Source organism: Saimiri boliviensis, chromosome 5, assembly GCF_048565385.1.
Source record: "Saimiri boliviensis isolate mSaiBol1 chromosome 5, mSaiBol1.pri, whole genome shotgun sequence".
Lineage (NCBI taxonomy): Eukaryota > Metazoa > Chordata > Mammalia > Primates > Cebidae > Saimiri > Saimiri boliviensis.
The window spans coordinates 39076245-39092379 of record NC_133453.1 but is presented as its reverse complement, the minus strand read 5'-3'; the positions used below and the strand labels follow the sequence as shown (position 1 = coordinate 39092379).

The window sequence follows — 16135 nt, the reverse complement described above, 5'->3', positions numbered from 1 at the left end:
GGAACTTCCTGCAGTTCTGGATTGTGTCACCTGACCCTTGCAAACAGTTGCTACAGAAGCCTGTGCCTCTTGGGCTCTTGGTCTATTTAGGCTGATGGGGAAGCACAAGGGTCTCTCCTTGTTAGTCAGCTTCACATGTGAGGGCTCCATGTCCTATGATGGGGGGAGGTAGCAGCAACAATGAGTGTGCTTCAAGACCCCAGAAATGGCCTCTCTTGCTATGATGGTGACCAGGCTTCTAAAGTTGGTGCAGCCAAGTCAACCGGAAGCAGTTCACAAGCTGAGCCTAATGTACAATGCTAAATGAAATTGTCTAAGTCTTCTGTCCTTCAGAAATCTTTCAGAACAGAAGTTATTTCTGACACAGAGCAAGAAAACATCTTAAGAAGTCATCAGCTATTTTTCCTTGGCTTTAAACAAGACCATAAAGCCAGTGTGATGGCGCACACCTGTAGTCCCATCTATTTGGGAGGCAGAGGTGGGATAATTGCTTGAGCCCAGGAGTTCTAAGCAGGTACACAGTGCATGCCTGTGAATAGCTCCTGCACGCCAGCCTGAGCCAGAAGCAAGACCCTGTCTCTGGAAGAAAAGGAAAAAAAAGTAGCTCGTTCTAGTACCTAAACATAGCAATTTATACCTTTAATAATCAGGCTAGGCAGGGTGCAGTGGCTCACGCCTGTAATCTCAACACTTTGAGAGGCCCGGGCAGGCAGATCACAAGGTCAGGAAATCAAGACCATCTTGGCCAACATAGTGAAATCCCATCTCTACTAAAAATACAAGAATTAGCCAGGCGTGGTGGCACCTGGTGGTCCCAGGTACTGGGGAGGCTGAGGCAGGAGAATTGCTTGAACCCGGAAGGTGGATGTTGCAGTGAGCCGAGACTGTGCCACTGCATTCCAGATTGTGACAGAGTGAGACTCCGCCATCCAAAATAATAATAATAATAATAATAATCAGGCTATAGGATAGTGCTGTGGCTCATGCCTGAATTCCCAGCACTTTGGGAGGCAGGAGGATCAATTGACCGTAGGAGTTGGAGACCAGGCTGGGAAACATAGTGAGACCCTGTGACTATGAAAAATAATGAGCTGGGTGCCATGGCACAGGCCTGCAGTCCTACCTACTCAGAAGGCTGAGATGGGAGGATCACTTGAGCCCAGGAGGCTGAGGCTGCAGTGAGCCATGATCACCCGGCTGGATTCCACCCTGGGAGACAGAGTGAGACTCTGTTTTCAAAAACAAAACTGCAAGAAAAGTCATTGTAAACTTGATCTGGAATATAACTTTTATGTGATGAAATTCACAATCTTTTAGGAAGAAATTAGCATTTGTGATGAAATGTATTATAGTTATGTTGTTATAAATTTTAATGTTATTAAATATTCTGAGAAACTAGCCTCTCACTCTCTCAGTTGTCAATATAATGGTCTTTAAGCCAAATATTCTTCCTTTTCTTCTTTTTTTTTCACTAAATATCTCTAATTTAATTGAATCTCGGAATTGACTAAAGTCTCTTGTGGCAGTTTTGACATGAAAAAATACATGCTCCTAATTAAATTAAACATTTTTTAAAAACCATCATGAGGTTCAAATATCAAATATTCATAAATATTATTGTGATAACAGACATGACTCTTATTTTTTTCCCTTAATAATGATTGAGTGTTTATATATTCTCCACTCTGTCTCACTCTAAGATTAGTACATTATAGTGGCAATAATCTTAGGAGTCTAGCAGGGAAAAATGCTGTGTTTGAAGACTACAGACTGCAAACCAGTTTGAGCCAGATTCCTTGACATGTCTGCTATTAATATTGTACTTTACATACAGTAAACATTAATTAAATATATGTTGAAGGAAGAAAGTATTTCATTCAAACCCCTTTCTCTCCATCACCATTGGCTAATATCATCATCTGTATGTTTAAGAAGAACACAGGTGCTCACCACATAGTTTTTGAATAAATGAATGAATGGCAACACTTCTAAGACTATTAGATACATTATTGTTCAAAGGCAAAGAGATGGAGTAGATATCTTCAACTTTCTTCCTATTTTATGATTCTGTGGTTTCTTTGACTACTAAAAGTTAGCTAGGTAGCAAATTTGTTTTAAAGTCTGAAAACCAAAATGCTTGCAGATAAAAGGCAGGGAGAAAATACTCCTCAATGTGTCCAGCTTAGCACCAGGAAAACCTAATATTAAACCTAACATCACTATCAATGATATCATATAAATATCATTACATAGATAAGCAATGTCAATCCCTAAAAACTATGTATACCAATAGCACTAACTTGTGGCCAGAACAACGACCTTAACTGTGCCAAATTTTATTCTATTCAATATCAGCTGCCTCGTTTTCAGTGGTGCCCATCTGACTGCAAGCAATCCCTCTCTGATGTAGAGTTTCTTGCACTGATAAGGAAAAACTGCTGAAGTCATGAGGCTGCTCCAGGCAGAGCCCTCATGTGAGTCATATGAAAGCTCCACACTGCTGACCTCTGGCAAAAAGGGAGAGAACGAGGATTAGGAGAGGCAGAGGGGGAGAGGTTCAAGTGCGCGTTTTCTCCTTGAACCTAGAAGATTATGGGTCAAGAACTGTGTGCAAAGACTGTACAGCCTGGATGCAGCTGCTATCGTTGCTCAGAGGGAAGTGAGGCACGCAGCTGTCGGAGGAATCAGCCTGAGACCATGGAGTCTGCGTTCAAGGTATTTGTATCCCAGGAGGAGAGCATCTTTCCTATTGATAAACCAAGGAGTTCAGACACTCCCTTTTTGTTAGCAGGGTCTGATTCTTCCGCGGTAGGTCTAAACCAATAAAATGAAAATTCTATTAAAGTCACAGAAAATTTATGGCCGTAGTTATCAAATTTGGGGAATTTCTTGTAAACCAAAAGGGAAAAATAATCTTTGGCTTTGCACGAAACTCACTTGGCTTGAAGTCGAGAAAGTAGTTCTCTCGAAATCTCTAAGGTCCTAAATTACAGAGCTGAAACTTAAAAGGCAAGCTGCAGTATTGGTTGGTATGCTGTGGATTCGAAACTGTCATAATTAGTTCATGAATATAAGCAATGCCATACTAGATTATTCCACTATAGCAATAAATTAAGCGCACATGAAAGAAAAAAAAAAAAGCCCAAGTTACACAGAAAAAAACTTGAAAAACATCCCTCCAAGAGATTTAGGTTAACCTAAAAGTTAAAGACATATTTTTTGGTGAAGAAAGAATGTAATATTTCAGCAGTTGATACCATTATGGTCTTTTTCAGGGGTCTTTCAAGAAAAGTGCCTTTTGGGGGTATAGAAAGCTTAGAAAACATTTGAAGAATGAAAATGAGGCAAATGAAGAAAATACGGTTTTGCCAGGCACTGAATCTTTACTTTGCGTAAATTTTATTTCTGCTCTTTCTTTTTTCTCTAGCTAACAGACCTAAAAGAAGCATCATGTTCCATGACTTCATTTCACCCCAGGGGACTTCAGGCTGTCCGTGCCCAGAAGTTCAAGAGTAAAAGGCCACGGAGTAACAGTGATTCTTTTCAAGAAGAGGATCTGAGGCAGGGTTTTCAGTGGGTGAGTGAGCAGCTGATGTTGATCAAGAAGAATTTAATGTGTGCTTGTCTAGGGAGGCCGGCCCTTACTTCCAGGGCAATTATTGAGCGAGCTTTCCCAAGTCTGCTCTGGCAATGCTGTCTAATTTCCCCGGGGGAAAAAAGTCAACACTAAAAAAAGTGCTCTTTCTCTCTTCCCTCTCACCCGCCCCTTTTCCCTATTCCCCTTAAGCAGAGGAAGAGCCTCCCTTTTGGGGCAGCCTCATCTTACTTGAACTTGGAGAAGCTGGGTGAAGGTTCTTATGCTACAGTTTACAAGGGGATTAGCAGGTGAGTGACACGTAGCTGGGAGAGACTCTAGAGATGAGGGTCCCGCCCCCATCATTTCACATTATAAAGCCAAGTGAGACATCATAGAAGTTCATAACATTGAGGACCTGTGCAAGACACCATGGCCGATAGGGAGAGAGACATGATGACTTAAATAGCCGTGAAAGAAAAACAAACCTGCCCTGCTTTAATTAAAATCAGCCCTCTTAAATGTTTATCAGCCTTTCCTCTCTTGTATTCAATTCAAAGAAAATGGACTTTCTCTACTACTGACCCAAAGAACAGTTACCACTCTTCAGGCTGGTGGGAAGTACAGTTGGTAAAGTGTCTCTAACAGGTTTTTTATGTCCCTCCCTAAATCACAATGACAAAGGTTTGCAATGGCAACCTGGAGTTCACAGCTTCATTCTGCCACCTGCCCTTTGTAGAAGAAATTGAAGTTGGTTTCTGCAAATTATGGTACATGCAAAAAATGATAAATCCTAGATTTCCTACACTTGCAAAATATACAAAATGTCTAGAGAATAAAAAGACTGCTTATTCAAAAGCTAAGTACTCATTTTGTAAATAACAAACTTTGTTAAATATATATAAAAGATCCATGAATTCCTCTGTCTTTTAGTTAAGATGGGAAAGCTGGAAGTTTGTTTCTTTAATTTATGTTACTCCAATAGAGAAAAATAATGGCTCACTAGTGGTTAAATATTAATTTTAGAAACATAATGTAGTTGATCCGAATGCAGTGGTGTCTACAACTACTTGTCACAACCAGTTCTCCCACTGCTTCAGTTAACTGGCCAAAGAAAAAAAAAAAAAAACAAAGAAAAGAAGAATTTTACATAACTACTATAAGACTAAATATTCATTATTTATCTTAATATTTATGTTGTTATTATTTTTACTTTTTAAAACAAGATTGCAGGGGAAATACAATTTTATTTTATTTATTTATTTATTTATTTATTTATTTATTTATTTTGAGATGGCGTCTCATTCTGTCACCCAGGCTGGAGTGCAGTGGCATCATCTCAGCTCACTGCAACCTCCGCCTCCTGGGTGCAAGTGATTCTCCTGCTCCTGGTCCTTTATACTTTCTTAATCTTTTTTAGTCATGGTGTACTTTAATTTTTTTTAATGCTGGGAATATCTGCAATAAAGGACCACATTTCATTTTATTTTGAGGTTTCTTATATCAATTTGGCCATGGTAACTGTTTCAAGGTGGCTCAGAACTGGGGCACCTAGAACATACTCCAATACATGGGCACCATGAACACTTCTGACCTTCCCTTCTGAGTTCTGACTTGATTGTTATGCACAAACAGACATTTCCAGCCCAATGTTGACACAGAATTCCCTTCTCTTTTCTTCTAGTTACTGTATATTTTCTTTTTCATTTAACTCTTTATCTATTGGGAATTTATATTGTATATTCACAATGATCCCAGCTCCATTTATTAGATTTTCTTTTCTCTGACAGTTTGCAATGCCACCATGATTATATATTAGATCTCACAAATACTTGAAATTGTTACTATTCTAATCTTTTAAAAATCATGTTTCTTTGATCTGTTTTCTTATATTTGTGCTGTATGATTTTAATTATTGTGGTTTTAGAATATTTTTAGAATATATCAAAACTCTAAATTAGAGAATTATTGACATCTTTGCACTATTAGATTTTCTTTTCTTTTTTTTTCTTTTCTTTTCTTTTTTTTTTTTTTTTTTTGAGATGAAGTTTCGCTCTTGTTGTCCAAGCTGGAGGGCAATGGCACGATCTTGGCTCACCACAACCTCCACCTCCCAGATTCAAGTGATTCTCCTGCCTCAGCCTCCCGAATAGCTGGGATTACAGGCATGCACCACCATGCCTGGCTAGTTTTGTATTTTTAGTAGAGACAGGATTTCTCCATGTTGATCAGGCTGGTCTCGAACTCTCAACCTCAGGTGTTCCATCTGCCTTAGCCTCCCAAAGTGCTGGTATTGCAGGCGTAAGCCACTGCACCCAAACTATTTTCTAATACAAATATCCTGTAAATAGCTAATACAATAGTCCCTGGAATGGTCATTATACAAGACCCTATACAATCCCTACACTCTATCCCCCAGCACACACTCAGCTCCTCCCTGTCCTCATCTTCCACTCTCCCGCTCCAATGCCAGGATTGCTTCTGCCTCAGTCAAGGACTTTTAACTTGCTGTTCCCTCTGCCTGGAGCTGCCCTCCACTGTTCATGCACACAGCTGACTCCTACCCTATGTCAGATTCCCAGTTCAAGTGTTACCTTATTTATAAAACTGTAGTCCCAGCTACTCAGGAGGCTGAGGCAGGAGAATCGCTTGAACCTTGGAGGCGGAAGTTGCAGTGAGCTGAGATCGGTGACACTGCACTCCAGCCTGGGCAACAGAGCGAGACTCTGTCTGAAAGAAAGAAAGAAAGAGAGAGAGAGAGAGAAAGAAAGAAAGAAAGAAAGAAAGAGGGAGGGAGGGAGGGAGGGAGGGAAGGAAGAAAGGAAGGGAGGGAAGGAAGTATAAAGCATTTTATGTTTACCAAAAAACTTTTTGCAGCAGTTGAGGGAGAATTTCACAGAACCATGTTCTGAGGAAAATACTTACATCATAAAACTTTTAAACAAAATTTCAAAGACACGATTAGGCAAACAAAAGAAACAGGGGGAAAGCATATGCAAAATAGTTCAATAAAAAGATGAGCAAATCAGCAAATCACAAGAAAAACAGAAAAGATCCATAAACTTATGAAAAGTCAGTTTCACATATAATTGAAGAAATGTAAATTAAAATGTGATAAATGTTTTTACCTTTCAAATAGGCCAGACATATGAAGATAAAAGCAAAAAGCAAACTGACACGATAGGGCTATGTCAAAGGGACACAGGAGCCACTGAAAGCGCTTCCAAAGGACAAAGCTGCCAACATTTGAGCCACAAAATAAAGTGTATAAAATTATAACCCAATGTATAAAATAAATATCTATGAGTCCATACTGATATAGATCAATGATTCAATAAATTAACAAATGGGAGAGAAGAAACAAATCTCTCGTGCCAAATAAATACCAATCATTTATGTAAATAAGACACCTTCAAGGAGGTGCACCATAACTCTCTACTTCTTAAGTGTGGGCCATTCATAGTGGCATTTCTCTAAAAGTACTGTATGGAAAGGGGGAAGAAAGAGTAAGTTTATAATAGAGAAACCTGACCAACGCTCTCTCAGACAGGTGAGTAAGGTAAACATCAAAAGTCGTAAATCATGATGATGGTATGCACTCTTAATATGATGTGATAAAAACGGTACTTTACCTCCCCAAACCCGTAACCCAGTAATCATAGGAAAAATGTCAGAAAAGTTCCAAGAGAGGGGTGTCCTACCCAATACTTGACTAGTACTCTTCAAAACTGTCAAGGTCATCAAAAACAAAGTCCCGGAAACTGCCACAGTCAAGAGGAACCTAAGGAGACAGCACGACTAAGTGTAATCCTGAATGGGATCCTGAACCAAAAAATAAAAAAGACATTAGGTAGAAACTAAAGAAATTCTAATAAACTATGGACTTTAGTTAATGTGCCAATATTCATTCATTAATTATAACAAATATACCATATTAATGTAAGATGTTAACAATAGAGGAAACTAGATGGGAGATATATGGGAACTTTCTGTACTGCATTCTTAATTTTTCTAGAAATCTAAAACTGTTCTAAAAAGTGAAGTCCAAAAGCCCCCATAACAAAACCTGCCCCATCTTGGTGAGGCAGTGGGAAAATGGCCACTCTCATGACCAGTTACTGTGCCATTACTCCATGAGACAGTTTGGGAACATGAGTGCAAATCAGTACAAATATGTGCACTGTGTACTCTTGGATTCAGCAATTCTGCCTCTATTTTAAGGAAATAATTGGGGCTTTGTGAAAAGATTTGTCAACAAGTATGTTCATCACAGCATTTTTATGATAGCCCAAAGCTAGAAACAACTGAAAGGCATTTGAAATTGGCTAAATACATTATAGTATATTTATATGATGAAATGTTACATCATTATTCAATATCGGATTGTACAAGAATAAACCATAAGAGAAAAGTTACATGGAGGAAAAAAGGTTATGAACAATGTGATTTTAATCCCACTGTATTAAAAACAATAGATTTATACCTGCATTAAAATCTTCTCTGTTCTCAGCACTTAGCTTATATCATGAATAAAATGATGAATAAGGGGATAGTAGGAGGAAATGAAGAGAAAGAGAGAGATAATGGTGCAGCTTGGGAAGATCAGGTAGCACTTAGAAGGCTGCTGCAAGAAATTGGCTTTTATTCTGAGTAAAGTGTGGGGATGTGATGGCTTTTGAATAGAAAAGTGACTTGTCCTGATTGTCATTTAAAACGCATGCCTCAGCCAGGCGCAGTGGTTCACGCCTGCAATCCCAGCACTTTGGGAGGCTGAGGTGGGTGGATCATGAGGTCAAGAGATCGAGACCATCCTGGCCACGTGGTGAAACCCCATGCCTATTAAAATACAAAAAATTAACAGCATGGTGACACACGCCTGTAGTCCCAGCTACTCAGAAAGCTGAGGCACGAAAATCGCTAGAACCCAGGAGGCAGAGGTTGCAGTGAGCTGAGATCATTCCACTGCACTCCAGCCTGGGCAACAGAGTGAGACTCTGTCTCAAAAAGAAAAAAAGAAGAAGAAGAAGAAGAAGAAGAAGACCACTACAATAAGTCAGATGAAAAATAATAATATGCTCCAAATTTTCTATAATAAACATATATATCTCACTTTAGTAAAGAGGGAAAATGCTTAGATGTATGTATGTTACATATGTATTTATAGATATTAAACTTTTCATTTTGAGGAAATTATAGATTTATATGCTAGAATATATTTTGAAATAAAATTGCTTTTATTAAGTCATCTTTGGTATAAGTTGCTGCTTTGAATCACCTCAATAAGTGTGTGCCCCTCAATCCCTCTCTTCTAGAATAAATGGACAACTAGTGGCTTTAAAAGTCATCAGCATGAATGCAGAGGAAGGAGTCCCATTTACAGCTATCCGAGAAGGTAAGAACAGCAGAAATGAACCCAATAGGTCTCTTTTGAGTCCTTGATTTGGAAAAAAAATACATTTCATTGATCCATTCAGCATCTATTTTTGATTCTTCTAGAATACTGTAATTACATTTTTACTTTTCATACAAGTTTTTCAGGAGCATTTATACTGCTGTTTTATTACTTAATTTTGAAGAAACTGAGATTTAAAACTATTATATCACTTGACCAAAACTATGAATTCACTGAGCAATGACTAATACTTTCCATGTGTTTGGGCTCATCAAGGTGCTAAGGCTATACCTATATAACCTCAGAAAATTCCTATAAAAGAAAGAATATTTAATCACACGAATTCTTACTGGGAAATTTGTCTGAACATAATGTGTTATTTAGCTAGCACTTGGAGAATTTCCAGAAGGGATGCATTTTTATTGTTCTGTCTGTATTTTCTCTGTGCCCTGCAAGTGGGTGAGGAACCTGGTTTCAAAAGGACTTGGGTTTGCGGCATAGGTCCACCAATCACTATGGTATGATGTTGGGTAGATTACCTAACTATGACTCAATTTATTGCAGAAAGCGTATAATAATAGTACCTATTTAATGGAGTTGTTACGAGGATTCAACAAGAATATGTATATAAAGCACTTATCACAGAGTCTATTTTTCAGAGTTCAACAAATGTTGGCTATTATTATTCCATTATTACTTATTTCCCTGACTAATGTCTTATTTACCATTAAGATAATATAATCATCAAGAAGCCAACATAGTGAAAATGAATCATGAAAAAATATAATTTATCAACCTTTATTGCATGAGCCATTTGAAACAAGATGATGACAGGATTGCTATGCATTTCAGCAAAATTCCAGAAAAATGGCACTTCCCTGGACTTACTTTCTCCCACTTTTAACTACTTCGCTTCTCTTCTTTACTGAGCACATACTATATGCAGAGTGTGCTGCTAGATGCTGTGAAGGATGGGAAGAGAACCCCATCTCTTTGTTCTGTCATTTGCAGTCTTAACAGAGCACATGATTCAAGTTACAAGTATATAAAAGACATTATAAATTAAGATGAGAACAAGTTAGTCTCAGTGTGACTGATGGAGTCCGTTGATTTTGATCTGAGCTTGGAAGGATGGGTTATGCAAACAGGCATGGAAAAAGCAATTCTGAAAATGAGTTTGTAACTGAATTTGATACCCTTTTCAAAAGTCTTTCAGAGCCCCTGGGAAATACATCATTTTGAATTTAATTGGAAGGGCCAAATGGTCTATTGGTTTAGCCAGAGATTCATTCTGGTAGGATCAGGTGCATTCTGGGAGAAGACATGGTTTTAAGTGTTTAATATAATGGAAACTGCATTTACTAATGTACTTATTAATGGTCTCCATTAAAGGATGATCAGATTTGGAAACAGATGTATGGATAGGTTTAAGAGTATTTGTGAACATAATAGAAATTCCCAGGTCACCCGCATAAGGGGAAGGTCTCCTTTGTGAGCTTAAGTTTGCCAATTGTTTAAGACTGGCTTTGCTCAGATACTGCCCACAGCCAAGTTTTTCAGGCTGACATTTAACTGTAACAGTGAAACCTTTTGCCAGGTTTGCTAACAGATGGTTCTCAGCATGGTTCAGAAAAGCTGGATCTGTTTTGTTCTATATGCTAAATGTTTCTTTCATTGCATATTTACGGAGAAATTGCCTTCTCCATCACAGGTGTTTACAATTATATTTAGTATTCAACTGTAGGCTTTCTTGGTTTGTTTTATGGACTTTCCTTACCCAGTGCTTTGCTTGTGTAATATTAAAAACCACAAAAGGATTTCTGACACACTGGAGGTTGTTAGGCATCCAATTTCCAACAAGGAATGTTTCTTTTTACACCAGTGTAAAAGCTTGGAGCCCTTGTTTTTTTTTTTTTTTTTTTTTAAAAAAAAGCCCTCTCCCCTTCAAGAAGATATGAGGCTTCATTTGAAAACTTTGGCACTGTCCCATTTTTCCTGTAAGAACTTTAAGGATGTGAGACCAGGGAGACAGGAGGTTAAATGAGAAGGCCTGGAAGGCAAAATAACAGCTGGAGTTCATTAGTTAAAATCCACGGTCACTAGCTGAAAAGGCAACCTAAAGGCACGTGCAGGAAAACTGAACAAGTAATGCAGCCTTCTTTAAAAAGCCTTGAAGCAGGAATTACTTTTCCTGAACAATTTGGCTGTCCTGATGGTATAGCAGCCAAAGATTTATTAAGTATGATTTTACTACATACACAGTCTCTTTCTATACAGGTAGACTACATGCAGCAATTTACTAGTCTGGTCATTTGGAATATTATTTTCATTTGAACTTAACATGTGATATGAAATTAGCAAAAGTATAAACAGCACTAAGGGAATATCTTAATACGTGTGTCGGGTGCTTTTCATACTTATTTTAATCCTCTAAACAACCTTTAGAGATAGATATTATTAACATTATTCCACTATATGATGGTGATGGTGATTCAAACCAAATCTCTCTGATTCAAAAATTCATATGCTTTCTATGCATCTACTCTAGAAATACTTATTTAGTGCCTACTAAGACCAGGCACTCTGCTTACTACTAGATACACAGCAATACACAAAATAGACATGTTCCCTACCACCATCATTCCTTTGCTAATTAAGAAAAGCAGAAGCCTTCACAGTACCTTAGAAATCTCTCATAATTGACTCTAGAATTGTATTTTAAGTGTTTATTTTTACAACTAGGAGAAAACACTTTCATTTGAATGGGCTAATGTGTTATGTTTTTACATAGAACAACATTTCTTAATTTTCTGAAACTATATAGCCATATCTTTAAAATGTGCATTGTTTTAAATATTTTTGTTTAAGTGGTCAACTTTTGTTTTAAACTGAAGACTTTCAACCTGTTAATAGCATTTTTCTTAGGAAGGAGTCGTATAACTAATCTTTTCTGAGGACCAGGCATATGATGTAATCTCCCCCTCCCCCTATATAATATTTTTAAAAAACCTTAATACCAATCCTAGGAAGTAAAATGTGCTATTTTTGTTGTAGAGATAAAGAAATTCCAGCCTCAGAGAGGTTAAGTAACTTGTCTGAGGTCACAGAGGTAGTAATCAGAGTTGTTAGAATCCATATCTATTCTATTTTAAATCCTTTCTACTTTATTACGATGAATTTGGAAATGCTTGCTTATTTATTGTTTAGCAACAGCAAAAATAAAAATAGAAATCCATTTTTTATTATACATTTTGTATAAACATTAAGGAAAATGCAAAAGTATTTTTTTAATCTTTAATTTTAGATTCAAGAGGTACATGTCTAGGTTTGTTACATGAGTATGTTGCATGATACTGAGGTGTCCCATCACCCACATGGTGACTATAGTACCTGATAGGTTATTTTCCAACCCGTGTCCCTCTCCTTCCCTCTCCCCTTTTGGAGTCCCCAGTGTGGTGTCTATTATTTCTATCTTATGTCTGTGTGTACCCAGTACCCCACTTATTAGCTCCCACTTGTAAGTGAGAACATGTGGTATTTGGTTTTCTGTTCCTGTGTTAATTCACTTAGGATAATGGTCTCCATCTGCATCCACATTGCTGCTAAGGACATGATTTTGTTCTTTTTTTTTTTTTTTTTTTGGCTATGTAGTATTTTTATGGCACCAGTGTACCAAATTTTATTTATTTATCCAATCCACCACTGATGGGCATGTAGATTGGTTCCATGTCTTTGCTATTGTGAATAGTGCTGTGACGAACATAGAAATCTAGGTGTCTTTTTGGCAGAACAATTTATTTTCCTTTGGGTATATACCCAGTAATGGAATTGCTGGGTCAAATGGTAATTTTGTTTTTAGTGTTTTTTGAGGTAGGAGGTGGGACTTGACTCCAAAAGCAGGCTTGAACACTAAACCAAATTTAGGACTAGCCAAAACAGGGCCTGGGTGGAGGCAGCTTTCCAAAAGACACACCCACCAGTGTGCTATGTCAGTTTACCATTGCCGTGGCAACACCTCAAAGTTAACCACCCTTTCCCATGGCAACAACTCAACAATCCAGAAATACCACTCTGTTCCTAAAACTTTCTGCATAAACTGCCCCTTAATTTGCATATATGTAAAAGTCGGTATAAATATAACTGCAGAGCTGCCACTCTGGGCACACTGCCTATGGAGTAGCCCTGCTCTGCAAAGAGCAATATGCCTGCTGCTGCTGCACATTGCTTCTCCAATAAAACCTGCTGTCTGACACCACTGGCTCACCCTTGAATTATTTCCTGGGTGAAGCCAAGAATCCTCCCAAGCTAAGCGCAAGTCTTGGGGCTTGCCTGCCCTGCCTCACTTTAAGAAATTTCCAAACTGTTTTCTACAGTGGCTGAACTGATTAATGTTCCTACCCACAGTTTCTAAGCATTCCGTTTTCTTCTGAAGCTTACCAACATCCTTTAATTTTTTACTTTTAAATAATAGCCTTTTTGACTGGTGTGAAATGGTATCTCACTGTTTTTTTTGCATTTCTCTGATGATTTGTGATGTTGAACATTTTTTTCACATGTTTGTTGGCCACTTGTGTGTCCAGAAAAAGTATTTTAAAGAAAATAACATCATGTTGTACGTTCATCAATTCTGATTCCATCATTGATTCATTGATTCTATAGTGCCGGTAATTGCAGTGTTTAAATTAGAAATAGTGTCAGCTAAGAATCTTTTAAGATTATTCTCTAGTAGAAAAACATTGCAGAGTAATGACTCCCAATCCATATATGATAAAACTGAGCCAAAAATAGGCTAAGGAGCCTCCCTAAGGTCATACAATGAAGCAGGGGAGGAGGCTCATTAGAACCTCTGAACTGCCAATGACCACAAATAGTCTAGGGTAGGCCTGGTTGACAGAAAGTCTGCCATTGAACACAATCAAATCACATCACAAACACAGCAAATTCATTGTGCACAGTTACATCCTTATAAAACAAAATAATGCCAGGAAAACGGTATATGATCAGCATTATAATTCCAAAGATACTAGGGCAACTACTTATCTGACACTTGTCTTAATATTTCTCTAACATTTATCTAAAATTATTTCAATTACTTCTTTTCTTGGAATTCATAACTTGACTCATTTACTTGATTCGTGATTCGCAGTTCAGAGAAAATGTAACAACAGGGACTAGAAACACTTTTTTATTCAATGTCCAATGAGGGTTGGGGCTGAAGTTTTTTTTTTTTAATGTATCCATTGTAAATTTTTTATGCATTAGAAAGCTTAACCTAAAAGCCAATAGCATAGTAAAAAGATATGTTTTCTCTGTTCATAGCAGAACAGGTTTAAAAATGTATATTTTTAAAATGTATTCAGTCAGTACACCATCCTTTATCAGAGTTGTATATATTGTTTTCTGTTGATACCTTCATTACATTTATAAACACAAGATTTACACAGCACCCCATCAAAAAATTAAAAACCTTTACAAATATGTACATTATTCTATACTTACAAAACTTTCAAAGGAGTGTTCTGTTAAAGGTCGGCCCTAGTTTATGGTCCATTTACTCTGGTGCAGCAAATACATCATTGACTATATGATTCCTCATAATCTCATTACAACTGGCCTGGCTTTCATTAATTCATGAGCACTTATTGAGCACCCCATGTCAGGCCTGTGCTACTGCTGGAGTTGCAAAGAGCAGGACAAGTTCAGTCTGTGCCCTCAGTGATTTGACAGCTGAGAGAAGACTTTGACTACCAGGCCTTTGTGACATACAGCCACATCCTAGGACTTGGAGAATCAGCTTTCCTCTGGATCCTTAAAGATATCCCTATTTATTTTTGTGTCTTTTCTTTGAAGAAAAACAAAAATAAGTATGCATAGGATACGTGAATCATAAAAAACAGTGTTTTATGAGAATCAGAATGCTAATTTTAGGATCTTTCCCCTTCTCAGTTGACTTTTATGTCTCTCAACTGTTTAGTCTGCAGGACAGATGTCACATACTGCTGTGAAGTTTATAAAATGTCCTTAAAATTAGAAGAAAGACCTTTTCTTCCTGGGTTTAAGACCCATACATCTGAGGTTGTAGGCATTTCAGATCCCTCTGGTGCATGGACCAAAATGATAAACAATACTGTGAGATAAATGCTTTAAACATCATCTGCTCTTTCATCTGAATTCCCTATTCATTATTCAGCAAAATTCACAGTTTTCATGTAACTATTTCAGTAGTTCTAGGGCACTAGAAAAGCAGTAATAGGCATGGCCATAAAGCATACAATATTTATAATCTAATGAGGGAGACAACTAAAAGAAAAAAGGAATAAAAGCATCTTCAACAGAAGCAGCTTTTACTAACCAACTAGAGGTATATAAATGATATTAGCTAATTAGTGACCACTAATTTAAAGATAAATATTTATTAAGTGCCAGATATTATTCTAGGCACTGAGTATATAACGATAAGCAAAAAAAAAAAAAAAAAAAAAAAAAAAAAAAAAAAAAAAAAACACACACAAAAATGCACGCTCTCAATGGAGTTTATATTCTCAATTGTGAGACAGACAATAAACAAATATTTATATATAATATGTCAGGTGGTGGTGACAGGTGCTGTGGAAAAGAATAAAGCAAGGCCCCTGAGAGAGGGTAGGGAGGGGTAGAGGTGGGATGGGGTGGAGGGCTGCTGAGGTAAGATGGGGTAGAGGGCTGCTATTTCACCTAGAATGATCAAGGAAGTGTGTACCTATATGTATTATTTGAGCAGAGGCCCTGTAGAAAGTGAGGGAGGACAAAGGCGGAGTGGTGAGAAGAAAGGGTTACAGGAAAAGACAACTGGGGTGGAAATGTGTTTGCAAGTGTGTCTAAAGGACAGTTAGGAGGCCATGAGGCTAAAGCCAAGTGAGCAAAGATAGGAGTGTGAAGAGATGCAGGTCACCATAGGCACAGCCCGCAGCTGGGTGGGCAGGCCATTGCAAGTCCTTTGAATTTGCTCTAAGCAACAAGAGAGGCCACTGGAGGGTTTGGAAGCAGGAGGGACATGCCCTAACTCATTTGAGAAGGATAGCAGTGTCTGGCTATCCTGTGAAGAAGTGCCTATAGGAAGAAAGGAAGAAAGCAGGCAAGCAGGCAGCTGGGAGGCATTTGCAATCATTCAGCCAACATGTGACAGTGGC

General features: G+C 37.9%; 1 protein-coding gene across 9 annotated transcripts in view; it reads left to right on the top strand.

Moving 5' to 3' along the window:
• Nucleotides 1–2427: 2427 nt before the first annotated feature.
• Nucleotides 2428–16135, top strand: part of CDK15 (cyclin dependent kinase 15) — a 94534-nt gene continuing 80826 nt past the window's right edge. For 7 of the 9 annotated variants that reach the window (XR_012517653.1, XR_012517652.1, XR_012517654.1 and 4 more), the window contains exons 1-4: nt 2429–2715; nt 3428–3577; nt 3788–3885; nt 8887–8966. Coding sequence is in view for 4 of the 9 variants with exons in the window: in XM_074399259.1 (XP_074255360.1) it covers nt 2593–2715; nt 3428–3577; nt 3788–3885; nt 8887–8966 (451 nt within the window). In the remaining 5 variants the exon portion in view is untranslated. Of the gene's footprint in view, nt 2716–3427; nt 3578–3787; nt 3886–8886; nt 8967–16135 lie in introns of all 9 variants that reach the window. The other 2 variants (XM_074399260.1, XM_039469903.2) reach the window with 2 other exon arrangements.